The following is an 18,944-nucleotide window of genomic DNA, read 5'->3' on the forward strand; positions in this document are numbered from 1 at the left end:
ATTACACAGCGTAACAAAAATGACATTTTTGCGTGTCTCAAGTATCAAATTATGTGTCTCGAGTAGATTTGGGGTTGCTTTCAGAAATGTTCCAGCACATCACAATTGTTAGCTACAGGTCGTCAAAGTTGTATAAAACACTGATTTTTTTTATGTTTACCTAAAATTTAAATTATAATTTATCAAAGTTTTTTGTGATCTAATCCACTAAGCATGCTATTTAAACTTTCTTCTTAAACTTTCATTTTGGATTAAATTTGGTTAAAATTGCGCGATTGAATTTAGATGAAACCGTTTTTTTCGACATGTTTGCTTTCTCCATACAAAATTCTTTGTTTCTCTTATATGGGATCGAAAGTATCATAAACTTTGCCGATAAGTATTGTTATACACATAATGTTAGAATTCCGTGGCATATTATGCAAATAAATTGCCTTACAAGCTGGCAAACTTGCATGCAAGTTGGCTAAAATAGTAATTTTTTGCATTTTCAACAGCCAATATCTAAAAATCTATACGTACTATGATATTTTTGAAAACGGTAATGGATTCAGCAAGCAATTGAGTGAATAGCGGTATTTTGGTGCTTGAGACAAAAACGTGTTCCGCAGTGTTATTGGTTGGCCGCAGTTTGAAGCTTGTATAAAATCAATGCATTACCAACATTCCTAAAAGTAATTTGAGCTCTACTAAGTCTGCAAGTTGGTCATCAAAAATTTTCTTTCATATTTGATGCAAAACAACACATTTTACGTGTTGTTCTGAATTTTCATTCTTCTTATTTTTATTGCATCTTTGATATCATGATCGATGAATTCCATGAAAAATGAATGTATTTTGAGACACTGGTACGTAAATTACAAAGATATCATGTAACAAATCAAGCTGCCTGAAACTGGGGGACAGGAGCTGCTAGACCAAAATTGTAGTTTGATTATATTTAATTTAAATTAAAGTTTAAATATGCTTCAAAATATATTCATACTTTCAAATTATGATTTTTTTGGATAATGCTTTCGTGATCCAGACTATTTTGCCATATTCAAAATAATTACTTATTATTAACATCTCTACTTTTTCAACAAAGCTTGCATATTTCAAGGATGTGTTGTTCTACGCAAGCATTACTCTCAATAACAGCTTTCTTTTCTTCTCATACACCATCTTGATTGGACCATGATTTCTCAATTTTTCGACATAGTCCGGTATTGGATGCTGTCCGGTACTGGGGGATCTCCCCCTATATTTTATTATGTATGCTCAAAAATAACACCAAAGAAGGAAATTAATGTCAGTATTTAGGAGGAGTTTCTAATGTTATGCCTCAGTACTACCTTTAACGATTGAAGCAGACGGATGTCACCACAGAATACGCCCCATATCTCGAGCAAACGATGCCAGAAGTGGATTTGCTTGCTGCAGCCGCTTTTTAAGGGCTGTAGGATTACAGTCATAACAGCCATCAACTGCGCAGGCAGATACAATGTGCGTTGGGCGGAGACAACGAAACGAATGGCTCAACGAAGAGTGTTTAATTATTCTGGAGAGGAACCTGGAGAATGGAGTATGAAGAAATGAAACTGCTGTTCTTTATCTGAGAAACTCGGAAGTATTAATGCATCCCACAAGCCTTCATGTACAAGTATAAGTGGAAAAATCCTTGAAGTTATTTATAGGATTTTTTTTTAATGTCTATAATATATTTCGTTTTATATAAAGGAATCGTTCGTTCGAACTACGCAATTATTCGATGTTTTCTGCGACAAAACAGTTTAATAATAGTTTGTCATTAGTTTAGTAATAAAATTAAGCCTCCAAACAATTGTTATAATATATTAAGCATTTTGTAATCTAAATTTGTTCACTTCGTATTGAGAACGAACGTTGAAACACAATGCACGAATTCTTCATGAGCTGGGATCAAATGCAAGTTTTTTCTTAACGAAACTTTTCCAGTACAGAAAGTACCGAATGATTTCGTTGAGCAAACGACCAGTGTCGTAATAATAAACATTTTCCCTATACTGCGAGTAGCGATTTGTGGAAAACAAAAGTGAGTAATACGTAAACGCAAGTAATACGCAGACGCTCATCTGTTTCGCGAGTTTTTTTTTTAAAAGCTGCTGAATCGTGAGATTGTGTCAAGTACAAGTGAATGAGAATTGCATTGCATTCAGCTTTTCGTATTTCCTTTAGCATCCATTTGAAGAAAATACGGAAAGTAGTTTTTCAGTCAACATACTTATTTTGAGTCATTTAGAGCACTACTTCACTGAAAAATCTGGAACAATCTCTGCAATAATTTTTACATGAATATTCAAATCAAACTTTGGGCCTACTGCATCACCAAACACACCGTCAGTCCTTGTCCAATATGTTCATAACCGTTAACTGGACCGTTCACGTTTTCAACTGAGTTCACGTTTTTCATACAGCTATTCCATGAAAAACCAGTCTAGTGGGTCATCGAATTCCGTGAAACTTTGCAATTTTGTTCCTTATCCGAAATATGGATAGGGGAAAAGCACTAATATCCGGCCTACAAGAATTCTGCACCAATTTTCAGTTTTTCATACAAAGTAGGCCAAAGTCGTATGAATGGGTCGAAAATTAGTACAGGGTCGAAAATTGGTGCTTTTCCCCTACACGTGTTTTTGGGTTTTTTGATTAGAGTGACTATTTCCGACCAATCGCGACTTTGCTTTTTTTTATTGTTTTTTAAATCATAACTTTTTCATGGATTTCAGTGATCCACTTGATCGGTTTTCATGGAATGGCTGCAAAGTACTATGTATAATACAAGAGCTACAAATAATCGCACAAAAATAATGCGAGAAGTGTCAAAAATTGTCATTTTGTGAGAAATTGGTGAATAATGTCTTTGAGTTCATCCACCCATCCCCTCCCTCTAATTCTGTTTTTTTTCCATGTTGTATGATGAATAGTAACTTAGATAGTCTTCTCGTACGACTCACATTATTATACTTCATACAATAATACAGTTAAACCTCCATGAGTCGGTGTTCCATTACTCGATATCGACTCATGGAACCGTACTAAAAATCAAATTTTATGGTTGCTATGATGGTCCCTCCAAACGACTTTCTATAGCATTTCTCTTCCATAACTCGATATTTCCATGAGTCGATAGTCCCTTCAATATCGACTCATTTAGGGTTGACTGTAATTCACAATTTTTTTTTTCAATTTAAGTTACAAAAATCTATCTGTTTGAATACATTGTTGTGCTGTTCGAGAGCATCGTTATCGATTTTGACATTGTTCAACATTTCGTCGTTGGGTCCCTGACATGAGGCGCTTTCTAAATTATCACCACCTCTTTTCGATCCATCCAAGGTATATATTATTAATTTTCGGTGATTATAAAATTTCGTCAATGCGTTTCTGTTGGCACCCAAAACAGCGGACGGAACAGCCGGTGGTTGGCGGTGAACAGGTTCCATTCGTCTCCAAGAGGTTTCCTCCTCAACCCGCTGCGCCTGAACATGAAATAAAACAAAAAACTGATACGTTCAGCTCACACGTCGTTTTTCCTAATCACGTTTCATCGAGAGGCCACGAAGACGAAGACGGGCGCCGGTTTATGGTGATCGACAAAGTGGCTCCCTGTTCGCTTCACTTCCAGAGGACTAACTGGTTGCGACCATGTGGACAACACGCATTCCAAACCGTGGGCTTCCGCACAGGAAATGCTCAACGCCGTTCATCGTCGCCGTCGCTTTGTCGGATTATTTGCAGTAAAGTGGATAACAGTTGATTCGGAGCGCGGCGAACTGGCGCCACGAATCAAAATTTCAAATTTCTGATATTACTCAACTGGCTGGACGAGAAATTGGTGGTGATTATTTTGAAAACTGAAATAGGGAGCAATCGAACAACCTTTTGTAGAGTGATGTTGAAGAAGATTTCTTTAAAATTTTCAATGGTGTTTGCAAATTTGTCTATAGAAATTCTTTTTTTTTCTTTTGCACCTTTAGTGTTATTGAGAGAACGATTACAGTTATTAAATCATCTTGACATAATTAAACACAAACACAACATAAACAGTTCATTGTCCACATATTTCTTGAGAAAGGCACAATAAATGTATCTGAAACGTCGGATGAAAAAGTAAAACCCGTTTTCAGCCTAATAGACTGAAATCAATAAGGGTCTATCCATTAACCGATTGGGCATTTTTTTTAACAGCCCCGTCTCTCTGCATATGGCCTTTTTTCCATACAACATTTTCAATTTTTTTTGTGTACTGTGGTCATTAGCCAGACCACCCCCCGACCACGTGGTTTATGGTCCAGGGGCCGACCTAGAACTTAGTCAATTACATTTATGTAAAGAAGTAAATTACAAATAACGCCACTTAAACATATCTGAATTGTATTGACAACATTAATTTTTCTGTAATGTATGTTTATGGCATCTAGCCTTGTGTGAGTAAAAGGAATTCATGCTTAAATATTTTTTTATTGTCCAAAAAGCGTTCACTTTACTGAGTTGCATCTCAGTTTTATGATCAAATCTACTGGCTGGTAAGATAACAAAAAGGAGAAAAAATGTCAACCTTACGTATTCATCGCGCATTCCACAGCCAGCGAGCGTAACCTTCGCTCTAATGAACTCCAAAATAGCACGTGTATACGCAAAATTCCTCTTCAAAGCAAAGCACTTCCCGCTCAATGGCGAAGCTAGAGCTCCATAGCGCGCTGCGTTGCGTCGTTTTCGCGCACATGAACCCGTGCTCTAGCTATGACCGTAATTAGCAGTCAATTTCCTGTGCGATGAATGTGTAGTATGCGGTTTGTATACATCGTTCGTGGACAAGTCATCAACCAGCCGAGGAGGGGCCGGCATTCAGTTGTGTCTCCTGCACTTCCTCTCCTAGACAAAAGTTCAATAGCAGTATCGTGACTCGTAATTATATTGTCATTTGAACGATATCAAACCGGTAGCATCAACATTCTTGTCGAAAAACACTCATTTCGGTTTTTATAGCCGACGACACGGTCGGAACGTGACTTGGGCCAAAAAGGTGCGAAGCCAACCAGGCGCAGACCTTTCGTTCACGTAATAGCGCGCAACCATCACCGAACTCGAGCTAAAATGTAGGTTGTACTCTAATCAGATATGTATGTCCACAGCACTTTGAACAGTCGCGCAAAACTTGGCGAAAATATCCCGGTTTGGAACTTTTTTCCCACCGATGGGTGACAACGACAAGCAATAACAACTGATTGGGCGCCTTGTTTGCTGGAGAAGGCAGAAATTTTAATTAACAAGCGCACTCATATTCGTTTCATTTGTAGGTACCGTCCTGCGTGGTTACATTGTTCAGTTATCATTACCTAGAAAAAATATTTGAAAATGCAAATGTTGCAACTTTTATATTTTCAAGTACTGACTCCCAGGCTTTCAGAAAGTTTTGAGTTATTTAATATTTTAAGCGATTTTTTTATATTCCTGATTTGAGGTAAAATTGATCGCATACAATGGCTTCCTACAAAAAGGCATTCGAAAATTCCAAAAATGATTTTCAAATTTTCATTTTTTAAAATATATTATCTATCTCATTTTCTCGGCATTACGTCCTCACTGGGACAAGGCCTACTTCTCAGCTTAGTGTTCAATGACCACTTCCACAGTTTTTAACTGAGAGCTTTCTTTGCCAAAGTTGTCATTTTCGTATTCGTATATCGTGTGGTAGATACGACGATACTCTATGCCCAGGAAAGTCAAGGACATTTGTATTACGAAAAGATCTTTTACCGAGCGGGAATCGAACCCAAACACCTTCAGCATGGCTTTGCTTTGTAACCGCGGACTCTAATCATTTCAGCAAGAGAAAGCCTCCATTGTATTGATATTGAAACTCTATTTGTAATTGATGAAATCGTGTGACTGAAAGATAAATTTGACCATACTGATCAATTTCACCTGATTTCACGGTACGTAAGTATGGATTGCTTCGAAGTCCGAGTCTCCATGGGGAATAATTAACCCGTACCACAACCTGCGCCGGTATGGTAACCCCGTATGCCCCCTCATTCTTTGCAAAGAGGTGGCGGTGTTTTTCAAAATCAAATCAGATCAACATCTTAATACAAAGTTGGTTGTCGATGTTTTTATGGGCTTTGCCGGTAACTTTAATTTTGCGATTTTGCTGCACTTGATTCCGACAAAATAAAAATCTTGATTTGTCCAGGCGGGCAATACATTGCGATCGTCCTCTTTTGACACATAATGGCCGCTGCAGTAAATAAACTGCAACAAAACGGTATCTGATTCAAGTGTGTACGGCGAGTTTTAATTTATGACTCTGGGGCGCGCAATAAAAACTGCGACAACATCAATGCTCCACTAGATAGGGAACTGTGATAAGAAAGTTTTAGTGGGGAAAATAGCGCACATTTACGTTTATTCAGCAATAAGTGCATTCAAAATCTGAATTTTGATTCAAATTATCTGTTAGATAATTAGAATAAACATGGTATAATTTGAAAAAAAAAGTTATTAAAGGAGCTTCTATAGTTAAAGTACGGTGGACATATGGGTAGATCTATATAACAATAAATTGCTGGTTGCTGCAACTTTGTTGCTACTGTATGAACTATAAGAAAATGCGACAATCATTTGAATGTGAATTTAGCATACACAGATGTTATTTTCGTTGTTTCCGTGAGTAAATATAATTTCTGATAACTGTAGTATATTCTGTCATAGTTTCGTTACATGGGTCAATTTTTGTCAAACATTTTTTACTAATCTAAATAATGTACTACACCAAAAATGTTCTGAAAGTCAGAAAAAGCGTTTAATCATGGCATACTTTGATGATGAACTTTCCACCTTCAAAATTCACACTGAATAGAACACTTTGTTGAAAATATTAGTTTGTTCGATATCAGAGTATGAAGGAGGTTTTTGAGAACGTGTTTTTCACAATAAAATATTTTGCCAGGGTCATGGTTTTGAGAGCATTTGCGTGTTATGGGTTTGATGTGCCTTTATTTTTTGTTCAATAAAAAATAAATAGGAATATGTTTGTTCTTTTGGTTAGAGTTAGTCTGTGTGACATGTGAACATTTCCAGAAACCTGGAGGAAATTACCAGAATCCCACTCAGTGCCGTCGGTGCCAAAAGTGGGGTCATGGTACAAATAATTGCCGCATGGATGTTAAATGCATGATTTGCGGAGGTTCTTCTCACGCCAAGGACGTCTGTTCAGTGAAGGAAGATACCGATAAATTCATATGCGCAAATTTCGTAAGTAAAATATTTGGGCTTGCCCTTCGCGTAGGCGAGTCGTCGAAGCTCGTGCCAGACAGAGGAACAGGTAGGATTATTAATAATTGAATTTGTCGATAGAATAAATAATTAATAGTAATTAATCGAAATGGATTGTATTGTTAGTAATAATTCAATGTAACACAAATTCACCACACTGGTGTAAAGTGTCGATAATAAACAAATCAGTCAATCAGTACCGACTCTAGCCATCTTTGTAGCAAATTAGTTACTCATGCTGATTTTGATTCTGATCATGTCCCTGTTACATTTCAAATATCCCATGAAGCGATTCTCAATCCTATTAGCTCCACTTTCAATTATTATGGAGCCGACTGGAATATATGAAACATATATTGACTCTTATCTTGATGTTAACAGTTCAACCAAAACAAACAAAACTTTATTTTGACAATGCTCTTGAAACTTTAACAAATTCCATTGTTGAAGCCAGGGGCGTTGCAATTCCATAATTTGAATCCGTGATAAAAGACGATAATCTTAAACTCTTGATCCATCTAAAACGTGAGGAGAAGGCAATTTCAACGCACTCGCGATCCTGCTATGAAAATAATATGGCAGGATTTGCAGAAAGAAATAAAAAAACAGTTTTCAAAATTAAGAAACAAAAATTTTGAAAATAAAATTTCTCAATCGGACCCTGACTCTAAGCCCTTTTGGAAATTATCTTAAATTTTGAAAAAACCTCAGAAGCCAATACCGGCATTGAAAGAGGAAAACAAATTATTACTAACTAATTGCGAAAAAGCTTAAAAACTTGCTATGCAGTTTGAAAGCGCGTACAATTTTGATTTAGGACTTACTAGTCCAATTGCAAATCAAGATATTCAGGACTTCGAAAATATTCTCAATCACGAGAAAATTTTCGTAAATTCCTGGGTCACTGATTTGGAAGAAGTGAAAACTTCTATTTAAAAAATCCAAAATTTGAATTCTCCTGACGATGATGGAATTTTCAGCATCCTCATCAAGAAACTTCCAGAAAGTAGCTTATCATTCTTAGTTGATATATTGAACAAAGGTTTTCAGCTGGCATATTTTCCCGACAAATGGAAAAATGCTAAGGTTGTTCCAATTTTAAAACCAGACAAAAATCCTGCATGAGTTTCTAGCTATCATCCAATCAGTTTGCTTTCCTCCATCAGTGAACTTTTTGAATAGATCATTTTGAACAGAATGATGGTCCACATCAACGAAAATTCAATTTTTGCCAATGAACAGTTCGGATTCCGCCATGGACATTGGACTACTCATCAACTTTTACGTGTAACAAATTTGATCCGTTCCAACAAATCTACCCCAGCAACACACATGTCATAATTGTGTATTATCAACTGATATATGACCAAAATTAGTCATATATAAGTTGATAACACACAATTATGACATGTGTGTTACTCGGGTAAAGGTTATTCTTCTGGTCTTGCTCTTCTAGATATATAAAAAGCATTCGACAGTGTTTGGCATGAAAGTTTGATCGTAAAATTGAAAAACTTTAATTTTCCAACATACATCGTAGAATAATTCAAAGTTATCTGTCAAATCGTACACTTCAGGTTGATTATCAGAACCCCAGATCTGAAAGACTTCATGTAAGAGCTAAAGGACGAAGTCTGCGTGTCATCTAGAGTCGATTGCAAAAAAAGTTTGGATATTTTTTCTTCATACTTGCAAAAATGGAAGATTTCTCCTAATACTTCCAAAACTGAACTAATAAAAAAGCTCTTGATTTGAAACCTTCAAAGGGTATTCAAGCTGAATGTAACAATTATATTAAATGTCTCTATCCCCTAATTAATAGAAAATCAAAACTTTGTCTTAAGAACAAGCTTTTGATATTCAAACAAATTTTCAGGCCAGCCATGTTGTATGCTGTACCATTGTGAACTAGCTGTTGTAATACCAGGAAGAAAGCTCTGCAGAGAATTCAGAATAAAATTTTGAATCTGATTCTGAAGCTTCCTCCCTGGTATAGTACCAATGAGTTACGTAGAATATCCAATGTTGAAACATTGGAAGAAATGTCAAATAAAATAATTAATAATTACTGGCAAAAATCGTTACAATCTTCTATTGCCACGATTAATGCGTTATATATCTAGAATAGGTTAGGTTAGGTAAATTTGAAACGTGTTTTTTCTCTTATTAGCAGGTGCAATCAACTCACCTGTAAAAAACTTGAACTGCTACAGCAAATGAAATGTAATTTGTTGTTTACAAAATGTTAATAAAATCTTAAATTAGTTTCACCGAATTAGGATGATAGTGTTGTCTAATAACACAGAACACCTAGATATGAGAAATGAATGTGATGTTGGGAATGATATCAATAAAGAAAAAAAAAACATTTTTTAAAAATAAGAAGAAATACAAGAGCAGATTTCTCTGCATGTGTTTAAATTACATATTATTGGTCCAGATGAGCTCGATTTTATGAGTTATACTAAATTTTTTAAACTTCATTCAAACGTGGTGGTTTCTCATAAAATTGTGTATTCATTTCAAGTTTGTTATCAATTTCAGCTGTAAATTTGTGATCAAATTCAGTGAACTTTTGGATTTTGCCTGTCTGGATTTCAGAAAGCAAATCAAGCACCACGTGGTTCATAGACGACTCCTTTGAAGGAATCCAGCAAAACAGGATCAGGTAGTTTTTTTTTTCGAATAGTAGCAATTATTTCGACCAACCAGCTGCGCATAATAGTTCTTACGTTCCGAAGCACCCAACGCCCGAAAATAATTGGGCGACACTAATGCGTTTCGATTTGGTAATAATAACTCTTCGGAGCCCGGACCGCAAACAAAACATAAAAACGGACATTCCAGCATTTTGAAAGTGATTCAATCGCTTCGAGGAAAACCATTTTTGCAGAACCTTGCGCGCAATCCAATCATCATCATTATCTTCTGCAAAATAACCCCTTTGTCAAAACTGAGACTATGTGGAAAACACAACAATTCCCCCCAAAAAAAATATATGACGACTTACCCCGGGGCGAGCTTTTTAATTCTGGAAGTCGAACAAGCCGTGGCCAACGCAAATCTGGCGGGATTTGGTTGAACCAAAAAAAAAAAAAAACGAAATTTCCGCAGTGGCAGCATCAACATCAACCTCCATCCAACAGAAATATCGCCTTCGGGGCACGTTTTCGAAGCGCAAAACAGAGGTAAAGAGTGATGAATTCCTCGAAACAAACAGCCCATAAAAAGACAGGAACGTAAATTAGTTTCTCCCCTTTCTTGAACTATCTTGAGGGGGTTTATGATACCAAATTTGCGTGAGCCTTAGAATTATCCAGAAGCAACAAGTAATATATTTCCGACAGATTGCTTGCTCTTGCCCCTGCCATGCAAGGATCATCCTACAGCGAAGGCCCCCAAACTGTGAACCCACTCGTGGACGTCCTCGGGCAACAGCAAAACCATCAGCCCAAGAAATGCTAAATGTTTTTTAACTGCCTTTAAATTTATAATTTCGAACCTCTGGAGAGAGAGAGAGAAAAAAAAGATCAAATTATACAATCAGACAGGAAGCTCGCAAGAGTGGTAGCCCTTTTCGAGTTTATATGCATTGTCAGGACCCAACCCACATTTTTCCCTTTGCGTGTTTTTATTTTCGAAATGAACTTGAAACAAAAAACTACGGAAAATGCTGCCTGAATAGCACTCGCCTTGCTGGTTGGAAGGGTATGCGATCTTTTGAATGATTTCGTAAAATACCACGTAAACGAAATTTCGCGGAATTATTTTCGTTAAGCTGAAACAAACTCTGTTTTTTTTAATGGTTGACAAAACAAAACGAAATTTCTAGAAATATCAAACTGGATTCCGAAAAAAAAAAAATAAAATTTCAAACAAATCAAATTTTTGTCGTTATTTATTCAATTTGGTGGTACAAGAATATGTCTCTCATTTTGTGGTGTGTGTTAACGTAAGAACTAAACGACACATACAAGACGCGACGCGAGACAAGACATTTTTCGTCTTGCCTTTTTTTTGCCGTCTTGTCTTTTTCGTTCTTGCAATCGTCAAAAAAGTTATTTTTTTTTTCCGGACATTGTCCTGTAAATGGGCTACATCGCGCCCGAAACCGGTCGACAAAAGGTAATTTTTTTTTTAACTGTTTTGACGATTGTGAGAACGATAAGTGTTGTCTTGTCTCGTGTCGCGTCTTGTATGTGCAAGAATATGTTCTTAAAATATTCGATTTATTACTTCAAATTTACAGAATTTCAATTTGTTCCTAATGTTTGTTTTTCAAGGATTAGAAATAAAATGACCTCAATGGGTTTTATGCTTCCTGAGACTAAAAAAAATAAAGTAAGTTTGGTTCAAACTTGATGTTTTTATTTTTAAACAGTAGAAAAGCCCATAAAGTTCAATACATCGTTTGGAAAAAAAAAGTAAACTGGTGCAAAGATGGCATCATATGATGTTTAAATTGGTGAAAATTATTGTGGACCAATCTTCAGGACCTGTGAATGAAGATTTCTTAAAATGATCTTTGTGAGTTTCTATTTCGAACACGAATATTTACATTTTAAAAAGCTTAATTGCATCGCAATATGTATTTTCAAATATGAGTACATATCGCATTCCCCTAGTTGGCCTCGATCTGGTCCAGGGCTGACAATGACTGACTGACTGACTGACTGACGGGAAGGGCACTCCTTTTCCGTGCTGCCGTTTGGCTCAAAACCCGAAGCCGGTAGCATCGTCAACAAAAATGCAACAGCAGCAGCAGCAACAATCACTGGGATCGCCATTGGCAAAAATTATTAGGCTTTGTATTTTCTTTTTCATTTTTAATTTCACAGTCAGGGATTGCACTCTTGATTGTTCCGTGGTGCGAGTTTCGCCTGAACGGAAGCATGGAATGTGACCTTCAGGCTTGACTGGGCAAAGCGCAGTCATGCTACTGAATTCAAATTAAACTGTCACGGGAGAGGTAGTCTCAGAGCTCTGAAACAGTGGACAGATTGGATGATTGATGAAGGTTCGGTCATATCATGAATATTGCAAGTATTCATATAACCCAGGGGCAATTTGGAGTTCTTGAAAATAATATATATAGATCTCTTTTACGTATTTGAACACTCTGAACAGAATTTATAATCAAGAGATAGATTTACATAGATTTCAAACTTTGAGTAGGCACTACATTATTTTTGGAGTATCCTGCCTGGAGCTTCAAAGATTCTTCTCTACTAAGCTTCTCGAAGACTTCTCCACTACAAACTTCAAACCAACATTAAGATACGCTGATTCAAGGATGCATCGGGCTTGCATCTACTCTGAAAGAGTGGAATGTAGAATCGTCTACAGAGCGGCAAGATCCGCACTTAAAAACAAAATCAGCTTTTCTTCAAGAACTATGCGAAAAAGCAAACGCGAATCCGTTGGGCAACGAATACAGAGTAGCCATGGCGAAGTTAAAAGGACCTACCTTGCCACCGGAAAGGTGCCCGGAGATATTAAAGGTCGTTCGCAGCACGAAGCCACAACCTGGCCGCCCACTCCTTACGGAGTGCAGAATGGAGGGTTTTGAGTCGTTTCCCAGAAAGTCAAACCCCTGAACGACACTCCCCAGAATGAGACATTCCCCAGAAAGCCATTCCCCAGAACAGTACATTGCCCAGAACTGACTCTATTCATATTCAAAGTACAAAAAAAAAAACGTTTGAATTTGTTTGAATTTTCTTATTGTCCTTAAAAATGAAATGCCAGACGTTTCGTGATCCGGAAACCGGCCATAATCCACCCAACAAATATTAGTCCGTCAAATCTTACCGTTTAAAAGATAAGTGTTTGCTTCCCTTGTTTCATTCTTAGTCTAAATTTATGCGATTCATAGAAATCCATTTTCTGCTTTGCGTTGGATAGTTCGTTTCAGTTTTTATTTTGTTTAATAATTCTTCTGGTGGTATACGTACTATGGTACAATTTTATTGAAATTAATTTCATACTGATAACTGTCTCCTATCAAGTCAACCTTGGAATTATTTTCATGGCAACTTGTACCATGGTGTATGTACTACACGGAGACTCAATTTTGGGTTGTTTCAACGCAATACCGTAGTTGAGCCCAATTAGTTAATTTTGCTTTCAATTCTTTCAGAAAAATAAAAAGCCAAACCTCTTTTTACGCCCCTAACTGGGGGAGCGCAAAAAGAATCGGATCGTAAGTTGGAATTCGAAGCGTAGATGACGAAAATCGATGTACGACGCCATTTTAGAATTCAATATGGCAACTTCTGGTTTGTGAAAATAACTTGAAACCCACGAAATATGAGTATTTTTGGAACGGGACCGATGGGTAGATGACGGAAATCGACGTCCGACGCTATTTTGGAATCCAAGATGGCGACTTCCGGTTTATAAAAACAATTTGAAATCCGTGTAATATGGATATTTTTAAAACGGGACCGATTAGGAAATGCTGGAAATCGATGTCTGACGCCATTTTGGAATCCAAGAAGGTGACTTCCCGCTGGTGAAAATCACTTTAAACCCATGCAATACGGGTGTTTTAGGAACATGACAGATGAGTAGATGACGAAAATCGATTAACTCTTCTGTCCTCTTCCAAAAAATACCCATATTGCATAGGTTTCAAGTGATTTTACCATACCAAAAACACCCATATTGCATGTGTTTCAAGTGATCTTCACAAATCGGAAGTTGCCATCTTGGATTCCAAAATGGCGTCAGAAATCGTATTCCGGCATCTCCTCATCGGTCCCATTCCAGAAATCGCATACTACATTGGTTATCGTGGGTCGTTATCAGGTAGAAGTGTAAGTTGGAATTTTTGGAGCGTAATAAGAAGGAGCGTTACTTGGAATTTCGAGCGTAAATAAGGGGGAGCGTAAGATGTAATTTGGAGCGTAAAAAGGCCCCCTCTAAAAAATAGGAGCGTAAAAAAAGTGAGTGTAAAAAGAGGTTTGGCTGTACTCAATTTTGGGTTGATTTAGCGCAAATTGAGTTCTTTCAACCCGAACATAAGAAAAGTTGAACCAACACAAATTTGGCTTATTGGGCTAAAGTATCCCCATTGGGTGGATGCTGCTCTCTCTCTCTATTTTTTAAACAGTCGTGTGGGAGAAAAAGAATATCGAGAGATTTTGGGTTGAGAGTATAATCGATATACTTAATTTTGGGTAAAGTAAACTCAAAATCTAGGTATTTTTGTTTCTCTGTGTGTATAGCAGTTCAAGGTATTACACAATATTCAGCCTGCAAATATCTTATGTATTCTGCTGAAGTAGACTTGAAATGCTTTGAGAACAGATTTATTTTTGGTTCTATGGTATTCATGGAACGAGACAAATCATCTAATGAACGCCCCATAAATCACGTGGTCATCTATGGGGAAAAATAGAGAGAGGTCTAGCCAAACACTACGGTCCATACACATTTTGATATGTTTCTATGAATAAAAGACCATGAGGGCAGATGGTTAAGGTGTTTGGAAAATCCAAAAGTAAATACCACATGATCAGTACTTAATGTAATCTAACGTACTTACAAAAATCTTGGACGAAATTATTAAATATGTTATACCAAGTTTTATTTTCAAGCAGTTGGAAAAGTTAAATGTTAATAAGTTATTTTGCTTTACTGTTCATTCTGATTGTATTTTCAAAAAGGTGTTTTGTACTAGTGTTATATTCATTATATTCTTAAAACAAATTAATGTAATTCTCACTTAATTTATGATCTCGCCTTAACGCTCAACGCTCCGTCATCGTAATCATCGTCATCATCGAAACTTCAAAAGCAGTTTTTCTGTTCAAAACTAAAAATTATTCAATGAAAATATGTTCACTGCGTTTCGGTTGGAGAAAAGAATACAGTGAACGCATTTTCTTGTAAATTTTGTTGATTTTGAACGAAAAAACTGCTTTTGAAAATTCCGAAATCAATGACGGATCCTGCCCTCTTAAAAGCCTGTAACTCGGAAGCTCAGGGATAGTGGATCACAGGGTCGTTCAACGTGACCTGTCTCTCACATCTCCAGCTGAGGACATTCTTCCTGAATAGGACCACTGTTCAAAGTAAGCCTACCCACTGGTGTTTCACAAATAGGCACAATACAAACATAGAAATACGGAAAACACAAATCAAATTCGGGGATTCCAAAAAGGCGAGGCCTGATGGCTCCTTTTAAGCCCAACAAAGCGGAAAATAACAAGAAGTGGTGGAAATATCTTAACCCAGGGCTATGCTCTCGAAATTAGCTACCACAGTGGTTCTTCTAACAGTATAACATATTTATTTAAATGACGTCAGATCTTCTGAGGTCAATACTTGCGGTTTTGATGAATGGTAGCTTGTGGTTTGGGAACCTCTGGTTTGCACTGGTTGATGGGTAACTCCGGCAGTGAAGCCCGATCGACAATGACACAGGCAGAAAGATGGCAGCCATGATGATACCCTGATCGATTGCTGATTTTCGACAACACATGCCGAAGTGATGAAATGGATTCGGATGCCGTGAAAGATGGTGGTTGGTGACACGAAAGCAAATCCTCGAAACGTTGATCCAGAAGTAATGGGGGGCGGTTCTAGGAGCGCCATTCCAACGCCTACTTGTGGAGAAGCTACTCCCAGGAAAAACTCATCATAGAAGTCTCAATACTACGGTACTGAACCACTCCTCTAAAACCATAGAGTAAGGTGGGGCAAAAGTTCGACCTTAGTGATTCTTTTCAATTTTTTATGTAGTAAAACGATTGCGACGAAACAATTTTTACGTTAATGTATTCTTTATTCATCAATCTTACATTTGAACAGTGTGATTTGCAAATAAATTTCACATTTCATTGTTAGAAACATTCTTTTCAAAACAACCTCCAATTCGAACTTTTACCCCACCAGTGGGGCAAAAGTTCGAATCGAGTGGGGCAAAAGTTCGAATTATGAAAACGAGGGAAATAAACCATAAAAATCAACAATTCTAATTAATTTCATCAAAAAACCAAAGTACGCATTACTTTTTCTCAATTTTGACTTTTTTCTTCGGAGGATTTTGGTCGTTGAATGGCTTTTTGCGCCTGGCGGATGACTTGGAATCCTTTTGCGCCTGTTCTTCAGCTTTCTGCTCAAGTTTTTCTTTAAATGGTGTGCTGGTGATAACTTCGGACTTTTGTCCTCTCTTGCGACGTTTTTGAGGTTCTTCTCGCTTTGGCAAGGGCCTTATTTCCGAAAAAGCAACGGGTTCAGCGAGTTGAGCTTGATCCGATGTACCCATCGGAGAAGCACCAATGCCACAAGCTGCTTCGAAAGACTCCACAATGTTCCGCAGAGAGGTCAAAAGTGGCCTGAATTTTTCATTGTACTGAGTCTGAGGATCCAACACATAGGAACATGAAGCATCGGCATCCGTTTGTGGTGGGTTCTCAGTTGCTGCTGCCATTATGGGACGTAAAACGGCACGTTGTGACGATGATATGTCTTTTCCCGACTTCGATGTATTTCCATTGGCCGTTTTGGATCCTTTTCCCTTAGGGCCGCATTCAACTGACGTAGAAGGAACTTCCAAAACATCAGTTCTGGGAATGGGCATAACTTCAGGTTCAATGTTCTCCTTATTGCTCTTATTGTTAGTTACCTCGCTTGGAGCAAAATCTTGATCCGTGAAAACTCCGGGGTTGATGGGTACTATACCACACATTCTAAACGCTTTTACGGCCTTTTCGATAGTTGCACACCTACCATAAGCGATACCGAACAGCTCAGCCACTTGATGCTGAGTTATTACTCTTCCAGGATGAGAAACTAGCCAGTGGTTGCAAGCTTCGGCATAATTAGTCTTGAGTGCCTGGAAGAAGCATCGATCCAACGGCTGAACTTTATGGCTGCTATGTGGTGGGATGGAGAGCAGCATGATCCCATTCTCTCGGCAATAAAGAACCGTTTGCAGGGACTGGTGTGAACTATGATTGTCCAAAATCAATAACACGGGATTCTCCTTTGTGGCGTTTGTGTTGTACCCATTCATGGAACAGGTCGGAGTTTATGTACCCAGAGTCGGAAATAAACATTTTCGATCCGGGAGGCGCTCCATTCATCAATTCTGGTTTTTGGCGTTTTCTTTTAAAAATCAACACTGGTGGCACATAACTTCCCTGTGCACTCATTGCACAAACAGCGGTAACCAACTCTCCTCTCTCGGCCGAGCTTATTTTGCCCACCGCTTTCTTGCCTGTCGCGGACACCACCTTGGGAACATTGTTCGGTACGGTCGACATTCCAGTCTCGTCCATGTTATATATACGGTCCGTGTTGAACCGATACTTCATGGTAACTTCGCTCAGATTATTGAAAAATATGTCAAGCTGCACCCGGTTGAAACCCATCATCCTAGCAAGGCTGGTTTGTTGCGGAGTTCTGAGTGACAGATTGTGTCGTCGCATGAAAGATAGTGCCCATTCCTTCCCGGCTAACTTTGACTCAGGATTGAATCCGTGACGAATGTTGTTGGCTTCGGCATACTGGAATACAGATCTTCGCAAATCCATGAATGACAGCCCGTAAAAACATTCGTCGAGAGATTTGCAATGGTCTGCCAATTCTCTTTCCTGTTCCGGCTTGAATGTTGCTCTAAACCGACCGAGTTGTTCGGCCCCGAATCCCTAAAACATACACAGAAAGTTAGTAAACAATAGATTCATTGCAATATTGTTACCTTTTTAAGTCGCTTCCGTAGGGCAGTCTCCGTGATACCCATACTTTTGGCAACAGATAGTTTGGATTCTCCATTTGCCACTCTCTGTTGAGCTTGTTCCAGCAGCTCGGGGCTGCATACCATTCGTTCAGTTTTTCTCACGTAATTGCTGCGGATACAAATGAAAGTGCAGAAATGAGGTTAGAAACTCGAACTTTTGCCCCGCTAGTTGATTCGAACTTTTGCCCCACTGGACATTAGTCCATTTGAAGTAAAAATTCTCTGAATCTTTGTACAAATTGGAAAAACTACTCACCGCATTTTTCGATAGAACCTTCAAGACGAGTAAATCACAAAAAAAATCCACAGAATCAAAATTTTTGTACAGAAAAACGCGTTTGCTGTGGAAACGAAAATTACTTCTGTGGTGCGCATAAACAACTGCATAAAAAAACAAAGCACTTTCACGCAACAATCAACACGATGTTTATGTCAGATTATGCGCTATAAAAATCTTCACTATCCTGCGCCAGTGCTTCCAGTTTTACTGCAGTATATTTTGAGAAATCATAAAAAAAAACTTTTACCCCACTCGAACTTTTGCCCCACTTTACTCTACACACTGGCACTTTTGGCTGCAATTTACTGGCGCTGAACTTCGGTGGGTCTTTCGGCGTCGCTAGTAGCATCCGATGAACTGCCTATTAGAAATTCGCTCCAAAGAGAAGAAAAAGGTCCATTGCTTGGACCTAACCACAGATTAGCCCCTGTGACGTCATATATATCACCATCTGATTTGTTTCACAAAAGTATTTCCTTTTTCTTGTGGTTTTTTAACTTGTTTGTTGTACTTTTCTTGTACCTTGAGGTTTTAACACAGTAATCGTAAGTTTAAACATATTATTTTAGGCTTCATCCAACAAATACTAACACTGATCTTACGTTTACATGATTT

The 18,944-nt window shown here is 37.9% G+C and overlaps 1 protein-coding gene across 1 annotated transcript; it reads right to left on the reverse strand.

The window, feature by feature from the left end:
• Positions 1-17,258: 17,258 nt before the first annotated feature.
• Positions 17,259-18,310, reverse strand: LOC110675220. The gene is made up of 3 exons (XM_021839642.1): positions 18,306-18,310; positions 18,011-18,158; positions 17,259-17,957 (listed from the first exon to the last, which is right to left on the reverse strand). Exons 1-3 carry the CDS (start codon positions 18,308-18,310, stop codon positions 17,259-17,261), a joined length of 852 nt encoding a protein of 283 aa, XP_021695334.1.
• Between the last annotated feature and the right edge of the window lie 634 nt (positions 18,311-18,944).

The sequence above is a fragment of the Aedes aegypti genome, chromosome 2 (genome assembly GCF_002204515.2).
Source record: "Aedes aegypti strain LVP_AGWG chromosome 2, AaegL5.0 Primary Assembly, whole genome shotgun sequence".
NCBI classification, from domain to species: Eukaryota; Metazoa; Arthropoda; class Insecta; order Diptera; family Culicidae; genus Aedes; species Aedes aegypti.

Excerpts from the sequence above, each read along its gene's own strand:
- LOC110675220 (XM_021839642.1), bottom strand. Across the intron at positions 17,958-18,010 it reads TACGGAAGCGACTTAAAAAG|GGATTCGGGGCCGAACAACT; the intron begins GTAACAATATTG and ends TGTATGTTTTAG.